At 64.2% G+C, this 8,629-nt stretch overlaps 1 protein-coding gene across 2 annotated transcripts; it reads left to right on the top strand.

The window, feature by feature from the left end:
- The first annotated feature begins 159 nt into the window (after positions 1–159).
- FOXJ1 (forkhead box J1) lies at positions 160–5,194 on the top strand. Of its 2 annotated transcripts, none has more exons than XM_047706103.1 (3): positions 160–459; positions 1,017–1,689; positions 3,415–5,194. In XM_047706103.1, the coding sequence occupies exons 2-3, from the start codon at positions 1,192–1,194 to the stop codon at positions 4,180–4,182; spliced, it is 1,266 nt and encodes a 421-aa protein (XP_047562059.1). In that variant the 5' UTR covers positions 160–459; positions 1,017–1,191; the 3' UTR covers positions 4,183–5,194. The 2 variants fall into 2 exon arrangements, with proteins under 2 accessions (XP_047562059.1, XP_047562060.1); XM_047706104.1 differs by having other exon boundaries at positions 1,020–1,689.
- Positions 5,195–8,629: the final 3,435 nt, after the last annotated feature.

Genomic DNA, 8,629 nt, shown 5'->3' on the forward strand with positions numbered 1-8,629 from the left:
GGGCAAACGGCTCGCGGGCGTGCCCTGCGCCTCGGGCGGGAGCCGCGCGCCTCTCCCGAGCCCTGCGCGGGGCCCTCGGGCGGGAATGCGCGGACCCGGGACGCGGTGGCGGGTAGGGGGCTGGGTGGCGCGGGAGAGGGCGGCAGAAGGAGGGAGTTCCAGGAGAGTTACCGCCCGAGAGAGTGGCTAGAGCCCGCGGTCTCCTTGGAAACGTGCTGACCAATAGCAGCAGCGGAAGCTGTTTATGGGGGCGGAGCGTCGCCATGACAGCAGAAGAAGCCTTTGCAGCGGCTACTTAATGCCGGTCCGGGGGCCACGGGCGCTCAGAGAGGCGCCGTCGGGCGGGGGGGGCGACAAGAGGCGCTGGCGGGGCCCTCGAGCTGGGAACAGAGAGCCGTGGGGGGGTGGAAGGAACTTCTTCCAGAACCTTCCTTTGGCCCGGGCTGCGCTCTGAGCCAGGTAAGGGACTGAGACGGCTGTGGCCGCGGGAAGGGAGGGTGTCCGTACCAGCCCGCTCTACCATCCGCCCTCGACGGAAGTGGTGGACCCGGGAATGACATCTGAGTTTGGGGGACACTTACTTATCGCCCCCCTCTAACTCCTATCCTGTTTCCTTCCTTCCCTATTATCCCCCATCCTAATACCTCTTTTCAAAGACCAGACGACCTCCCCGTCCCCCGCCCGGTGATACTGCCCTCCCGGACTCCCTCGCCCCATTTCCACTTGTTGAGGGGAGGGGGGCTGATTTCCTGCTCTGGAGGAAGAAGTGATAGCCTCAGAGGCCCCTTCGCTGTCCCCTCCTTTGGCTACCAAAGTCTCTTCTAAAACCTCGGAGAGAAAGGAGAGACGGGCCCAGTGGGGGTCGGACCCCCACCCCGGCACTGCTTCTGTCTCCCAGACCTCGGCCAGAACAGATCCTCCCCAGCAGCGGGGACGATTTTCGGGGAGCCGCCTCGCACGCACGCTCCCCTCGGGGGTGGGGGAAAGCGCTCAGCTCCCGCTGTGGTCCTCCCCAGCAGATACCGCATTCATATTCGGAGGAGACGACCCCCTGGTCGCCGCGGGATGGAAGCGCGCGTCCGGGAGGCCCTGTAACTGGAGCCGCGGGAGTCAGAGAGCTAGAGAGCGCGGCGCGCTACCCCCGGCTCAGCCCGTGGATGTTGACCGCCCCCTCGGAGAGTCCCCGCAGACATGGCGGAGAGCTGGCTACGCCTCTCGGGTGCAGGGGCGGCGGAGGAGGCCGGGCCAGAGGGCGGTCTGGAGGAGCCCGACGCCCTGGATGACAGCCTGACCAGCCTGCAGTGGCTGCAGGAATTCTCCATTCTCAACGCCAAGGCCCCCGCCCTGCCGCCGGGGGGCACCGACCCCCACGGCTACCACCAGGTGCCAGGCTCGGCCGCGCCGGGGTCCCCCCTGGCGGCCGATCCAGCCTGCCTGGGGCAGCCGCACACTCCTGGTAAGCCCACATCGTCGTGCACGTCGCGGAGCGCGCCCCCGGGGTTGCAGGCCCCGCCCCCCGACGACGTGGACTACGCCACCAACCCGAATGTGAAGCCGCCTTACTCTTACGCCACGCTCATCTGCATGGCCATGCAGGCCAGCAAGGCCACCAAGATCACTCTGTCGGCCATCTACAAGTGGATCACGGACAACTTCTGCTACTTCCGCCACGCTGATCCCACCTGGCAGGTAGGGGAGGCGCGGGTGGCGGCCGCTCCCTCCCCGCTCCCCTCCTCCCTCCCCATGCCAGGGCGGACTGGACTCAGGTTCCAGGTCCGCACCCCAAGTAGGCTTAGTGCAGCCAGGGCCCAGGGGAGGAAGGCCATCGAGGAAGGACCTCAAGGGAGCCTAGGGCTTGGAACTGTCCCTCCTTTGACATCAGAAAGGGAGGAGGGAGGATATTTAAAGGGCTTTAGAAAGGATGCAGACCCCGAAATTCATGGGAGAAGCACCTGTCACTCATCTAGTAGACCCAGCCCAGAGGCCAGGGCCAGACTGTGTGTGCACATGGTCCCCTAAGAGGATGATGGACTAAGGGACACATTTTTGTCCCAAGTCCTCGAGTTCCTAGACACCGCCCCGCCAAAGGTCACTTGTCAAGGCCCGACTCAGAATCGGATGCTGGAGCATCGCCCCTGCCAGGCTCTGCATCCTGTCTTGTTTCAGTGGGCTGGTGGAGGTTGGGGCTGGGGAGAGGCAGTGGGGTGTGAAGGCCAGCTGTGTCCCAGAAGTGGGTCTATGGGGCCTTCCTAAAGTAAAGCTGCTGCCCCAGCCCCCCACCCCAACTCCTCCCCAGTTTCCTGCCTCCTGTCCTCCCCCTCTTCTCAGTCAGCCTCCCTGGGGGGACAATTACCTGAGCCAGGTGCTTTCCACAGGGGCTCTCCCTGCCGCACTGGCTTCATGTTCCAAGTCTCCGGAACCTGGCACAGAGCAGCCAAGGGGCCGGAGCCTCCATGTAAACATCCCAGCCTTGCCAGGGGGCGCGACCCACCCACCCACCCTGCCTTCTGGGCTCTAAAACCCTGTCCGCCAGCATGGTTTGGACAAGACAATGCACCCAGGAATGAACAAGGCAGGATGGTGATCTGAGGCCACGCAGACACGAGTCTGCTGCCATCAGAATCAGGGGCTACTTAGGGACAGAGGCCCCAGAACATCCGGACTTTTCCCCGGGGCACCCGCAGGCAGCAGACGGCAGAATGGCAGTCCCAGACTCTTCCACATTTGTGTGGGCCCTCACTCTGGGGCAAGCGCCATTTGTACCCTCATTGAGAAAGCAGAGACACCCCCAGCCCCCACTCTCCCCGAAATCTGTGGAGTTCAGGGCCTCAGGAACGAGGGCTGTGCTCTAGGCTGGGTAATCATCAACTGTGGCCTCAGAGCCTGGGTGGGAGGAGGGGGCCATGCGGGCGAGGGCCCAGGCTGGCAGGTAGCCAGCTCAACAAACAAGGAAAAGTCATCAGGTCCCCCCACCCTTCATCCCTATACACACCCCGGCTAGCCCCGTTCCCCGCACCCCTGCCTCAACCCACCCACTCACTTCACAAACAGAGAGGGCCCGCCAGGCCCAGGCTGAGTGAGATGGCCGTCCAGGCCCTGGGGGAGCTGAGGCCTTTGGCCAGAGGCCGCAAGCGGTGGGGTAAGGGAGGGAGGGCAGGGTGGGGTGGCACGGCGGCGAGCCACCCCGCGGCTCAGGGCTCGGATGACTGAGCAGGCAGATATCCCGGCAACAGGGAACAAAAGCCCCGACAGCACTCCCGGCTCCCGGTGCCCAGTGGCTGGTGTCCCAGAGCCACTGGTCAGAGCGGTGCGTCCGTCCCTCCTCCCGTGTGGCCAGGAGCGCCCGTTGCCCCCCATTGCTGGCCCTTCCCACTCACCCAGCGACCTCTTTCTCTCCTCTCCCCCCGCGCCCAGAATTCCATCCGCCACAACCTCTCCCTGAACAAGTGCTTCATCAAAGTACCCCGGGAGAAGGACGAGCCGGGCAAGGGGGGCTTCTGGCGCATCGACCCCCAGTACGCCGAGCGGCTGCTCAGCGGGGCCTTCAAGAAGCGGCGGCTGCCCCCGGTCCACATCCACCCGGCCTTTGCCCGCCAGGCCTCGCAGGAGCCCCGCGCCGCCCCATGGGCCGGGCCGCTGACCGTCAACACCGAGGCCCAGCAGCTGCTGCGGGAGTTCGAGGAGGCCACCGGGGAGGCGGGCTGGGGGGCGGGCGAGGGCAGGCTCGGCCATAAGCGCAAACAGCCGCTGCCCAAGCGGGTGGCCAAGGTCCCGCGGGCCCCCAGCACCCTGCTGCTGACCCAGGAGGAGCAGGGCGAGCTGGAGCCCCTCAAAGGCAACTTTGACTGGGAGGCGATCTTCGAGGCCGGCGCCCTGGGCGGCGAGCTGGGCGCGCTGGAGGCCTTGGAGCTGAGCCCGCCGCTGAGCCCCGCCTCGCACGGGGACGTGGACCTCACCGTCCACGGCCGCCACATCGACTGCCCCGCCACCTGGGGGCCTCCGGGGGAGCAGGCCGCCGACAGCCTGGACTTCGACGAGACCTTCCTGGCCACGTCCTTCCTGCAGCACCCCTGGGACGAGAGCGGCAGTGGCTGCCTGCCCCCGGAGCCCCTGTTCGAGGCCGGGGACGCCACCCTGGCGGCCGACCTGCAGGACTGGGCCAGTGTGGGCGCCTTCTTGTAAGAGGCCGGGCCCCGCCCCACCTCCGGACAGTGCCCAGGTCAGGGCCCAGACTGCCCCCCAGCACAGGCCCCTGGGGACACCCTACCGCCCAGGCGGGGGCTGGGCCAGGTCTCCCGAGGCTGGCCCCACGAGGCCCCATGGCCCCCAGCCCGGGCTGCCCTCAGCCCTGGAGGCTGACAACGGGGGAGGGGGGCGCCCAGGTCCAGAATTGCTGCCTCCCCGGCCCCCCGCCCCCCCATACACACAGTGTTTCATGGCTCCTCCTCTCGCCAGCCCCCCGCAAAGGGCTCAGGGCCCTGCCCTGTGGGAGCTGCACCTGGAGGGGCCCTGGCCAAGTTGGGGAGCAACAGTACAGGGCCCGCCCCAGGGCACCTCAGCTCGACGCCTCTCCCTCTCCCGCTGTCCTCCCCAGGTCTCTATACAGAAAAAGTTCCCAGGTACAACAAATGCTAATTAGGTGACAGCAAATTAACCCCCTGGAGGCCTCTCCCGGCAAAGCCTCCCTGGGGCTGGGGAAGGGTGGGGGCGGGGTAGGGCTGGGGGGAGGGGGCAGAGGGCCCTCGCAGAATAGGGTCGGGGAGCCCGGAGGGCAAGGAGGTTTTCTAAGGCCCCTGGGGTCTTCTCCTGGCCCCATCCCTGGAGCTGGGGCAGGAAGCGTAAATCCCTAATCTTTGAGCCTGACCTGAGGCAGAGCGCAGCAGGGAGTTGGGCTTCTGGGGGGTTGGGGGCAGGGGCAGCAGAGCTGCGGTGGGGAGTTACAGACAGACTAATGTAGTGAGTGTAGCGATAGCCGAGGCTTAACAGGGAGGGATGCAGAGCTTGCTAGAACCTCTGGGACCAGGAAGGCGGGGATCACCGGCATCCTCGTCTGTACTTGCTGGGGGCGAGTCTCCCTCTACCCGGAGCCCCTCCGTCCCCGTCCTGCAGCCACCCTCCTGCCCTGTGGGGCAATTTAACCTTTTTCATGGAAAGTTATTTACAATAAACACATTTTTAAAAATAAAATGTTTAAAAATCTGAAAATGGACCTGCTTGCAACTTTAGGGCCAGTGTGGGAGGAAGAAGGTCGTTCTCTTCACTGCCAGAGGGGGAATGGCTGGGAGGAAGATGGGGGGCGCCGAAGACCTCAGGAGTCCCCCTCCGATGAACTCCCCATGACCTCTGTGTCCCCAGGGAGAAAGGGGCTGAGAGGCAGCCCCCTGGGGTCCCCTCCAGCCTGGGCCCTCAGCACCTCCATCTGCACAATGGGGAGAATGGCACCCTCGGCCCTAGGGAGTGGGCGACAAAGGAGACACAGCCCCCTCCCTGGTCCTGGGAACTCGCAGGGGCCGAGCCCGCCCAGGGCCCAGCTCACGTGTCCCTGACCACTAGGGCCTGCCCGGGCTCGCCTGTCTTGAGTCTGCGGTCCCGGCCCAGGCCTGTCTCCAGCACCACCCTCCCTCAGTCCTCTCCTGGAGGGACAGGGTGTGAAGCCAGAGAGCCCCAGCCTGGCGCGTGCTCACCAAGCCTTGCGCCTTCCCTCCCAGGCCCAGAGTAGGCTGGAGGAGAGGGAAGGCCACTGGGGAAGTCAAGGTGCCCAGACCCTGCTTCCCCGATCGCTCACACCAGCAGGTGCGCTCCGGGAGGGACCAGAGTCCTGAGGGGGAAACCAAGGCACAGGAAATGTGTGTGGGGGTGACACACAGCAGCACCTTTCCCTCCCAACACCCCAGCTTTGTCTGGCGCCCACTTCTCCACCCAGCCCCCTTCCACACACGGGGCACAAATGGGCACTGTCTCGCACAGCCCTGCCCAGCCTCCACGGACCCCTTCCTCCCGAAGCCCCTTTCTTTCCCTTCTCTCAAGTCTGGCGCTAGGCCAACCTGGCATTCCCAGTGCTAACTTGCGGCTTTCAATTGCTAATTATTCCAAATATTTCAGGAGGACGCACACACTGCTGGGCCAGCGGGGTAGGGCCTTCCTGAGCCCAAAGCCAGCCCACCCCGGCCCACAGCAGGCTGAGGAGGTCTGCCTTCCGCTGAGACTCTCTTCACCGCCCCCCATCGACTCCTCCCTCCCTCTACCCACCACCCACCAGCCTTTCTCTCTACAGTGCCCAGCAGAGGCCTTCTCCAGGGACCCCCAGGGTGAGCCTCCAGCTCTGGCCAAAGGGGGGTTGGGGTGGGGCCTGGGCATTAGCATTTTTAAGGGTCCCCACAAGCTTCCAATGTGTAGCAAAAGCAGGGAGGCTCTTTTTTTTTTTTTTAAGATTTTATTTATTTATTTGACAGAGATCACAAGTAGGCAGAGAGGCAGGCAGAGAGAGAAGGGGAAAGTAGACTCCCTGCTGAGCAGAAAGCCCCATGTGGGGCTTGATCCCAGGACCCTGGGATCATGACCTGAGGCGAAGGCAGAGGCTTTAACCCACTGAGCCACCCAGGCGCCCCACGGGGAGGCTTTTCTGAAGGGGCTGGGCCCCTGGGCTTGGCGTGTGCGCTCTCAGCCCGCAGCATCAGGGAGTGTGGAGAAAGCACGCACCTGTCGCTTATCCCTCCCATCCATCCCTGCTCTGGTCCTCGGCCGGGTGGCTTTTTAACAAAGGTGTTCATTTACCTTATATTTATTTATAAATTCAATGTAATCCCAATCTAAATAGATTTCACACCATTTCCCGGTAAGTTGCTGACCTGATGCCCGTAGCACTAAATACATTGGCGTCTGTTTCCTTCGAATAAGGACTTTCCCCTGTAAGCCCAGCGCCACTGCGACAGCCCGGAAACGGAGGCAGCAGATGGGTGACCCCGCTAGCCACAGACCCCCATTCACATTTTGCAGAACGCCCCACCCCCAGCCTCCCACATCTAGTGAGTGGTCCTATTTCTTTGTGACTTTGCCCCCATGACCCAAGCTCTCCAAGCAGGCTCCTCATGTCCTCTGATCCTCCCCCCACCTTTGAGGTGAGAAGCCCCCTGAAACCACTGTCTGGGGACAGCACCTTCCGAAAGCAAGGAGGCAGCCTCCAGCCTTCAGACAGGCCACCTTTTCCACCCTCCTCCCTCCAAGTGTCCCCCCAGCCAGGAATGTGATGGGGGGATGAGCAGAAGCTCAGACCTTGGGAGCCTCCCACTCCCTGCCTCAGTACATCCCTGTTCCATGGGAGAGGCCGCCCCCCAGCGCCCCCAAATCACTTTCCATGTCTGGAGGAACCCCCCCCCACGCCCCACTCTGGGGGGGGGCCCAACCTGGAACAAACAGGCCAGGCCCCCTGCAGAGCCGAGGGCGGGGCTGGCTCTCCACCCCACCCCCACTCCAGGACCCACACTTGCAGGAGGAGGAAGGTGAGAGTTGGGGAGAGGTGGGCAGGGTCAGGAGATCTTCCATCCTGGGCAGAGGCCTAAAGGCAAACAGGTGTATTTGGACTCCTGGCAGGGGGCAGTGGGCTGGCCACATGGGGCAGGCCTGGGCCTGTCCAGGGTGGGGATGTGGCCAGGAGACCTTCATTAACAATGGGACGGCCAAGTGGCCCCAGGTCTTGCTGACACAGTCTTGTGTGATGAGGAGGAAAACACAGGTGAGAAGGGAGGGGAGAACCCTGGGGTAGGGGACAGGACTTTGTGAAGCCATCCACGCTGGGGGCACCCCTCTGATCACTTGTATGACAGCCCTGGGGGAGGGGAGTCACCTTCCTCCTGAGGCCCAGGTGTCCATCCCAGGTCCCAGTCGGTGGCTCCTCCCAGGTGGGACAGGTCAGAGCCACGACCATGGAAGGTGTTGGGCCTGGGCTTGCCCTGGGTGTCAGGAGCAGGCAGGGCCCAGCTGGCGGGCGCTGCCCCCCAGAAACCAACCGGCCTGAGCTGACCGAGTGAGGTGGGTGCACATTAACCAGGGGGAGCGACCGGGCCGGCGGTCTCAATTTGCCCCCGCGCCCCGCTTCCCCGGCTCCCAGCACAACCTGTCACCCTGCCTGAGGCTATCCCTGGGGCTGGCCCCAGACCCTCTTTCCCTTTGAAGGAAGCTGAGCTCCAGGGCAAGCAAGAGCTCCAGGTTCCAGAAAGTGGGGAGGGCAGACTGCTTACCTATAGCCTGCCCCCCGCCAGGCCTCCAGGGGAGCCTCTGAAGGACTGCCCAGGCCCTCCGAGCCCCCCCATTTGCCCAGAAAATGGAGCTGAGGCTCAGAGGCTGCCCAGTCTTCTCTGTTCCCGGCTGAGGCACCACCACTCTGTCAGCCCCCTGCTCCCACACAGGCTACCCAACCTCCTCTACGCCTCACGCTGGGCCCTGAGCCCCTGCCTTTATCCCAGAGGGTATCCCAGTTCCCTTGAACTTGCTCACAGTGGGCTGTGGTCCTGTGTTGGCGGAGCAGGCAGGGTGGAACGGAGGGGGCCCCCAGCCCCTGCCTCAGTGTTCAGCCTCTGAACCCTAGAGTCTAGACCCCTGGGGTCAGATGAGCTGTGGGTCTCACTCACCC

Source organism: Lutra lutra, chromosome 16, assembly GCF_902655055.1.
Source record: "Lutra lutra chromosome 16, mLutLut1.2, whole genome shotgun sequence".
Taxonomy (NCBI): domain Eukaryota; kingdom Metazoa; phylum Chordata; class Mammalia; order Carnivora; family Mustelidae; genus Lutra; species Lutra lutra.

What these genes read in the sequence shown, in the direction of transcription:
- FOXJ1 (XM_047706103.1), top strand. Translation starts at nt 1,192, where the DNA reads ATGGCGGAGAGCTGGCTACGCCTCTCGGGTGCAGGGGCGGCGGAGGAG. An exon ending in ACGCTGATCCCACCTGGCAG is followed by an intron (nt 1,690 to 3,414) that starts GTAGGGGAGGCG and finishes CCCCGCGCCCAG; the next exon opens with AATTCCATCCGCCACAACCT.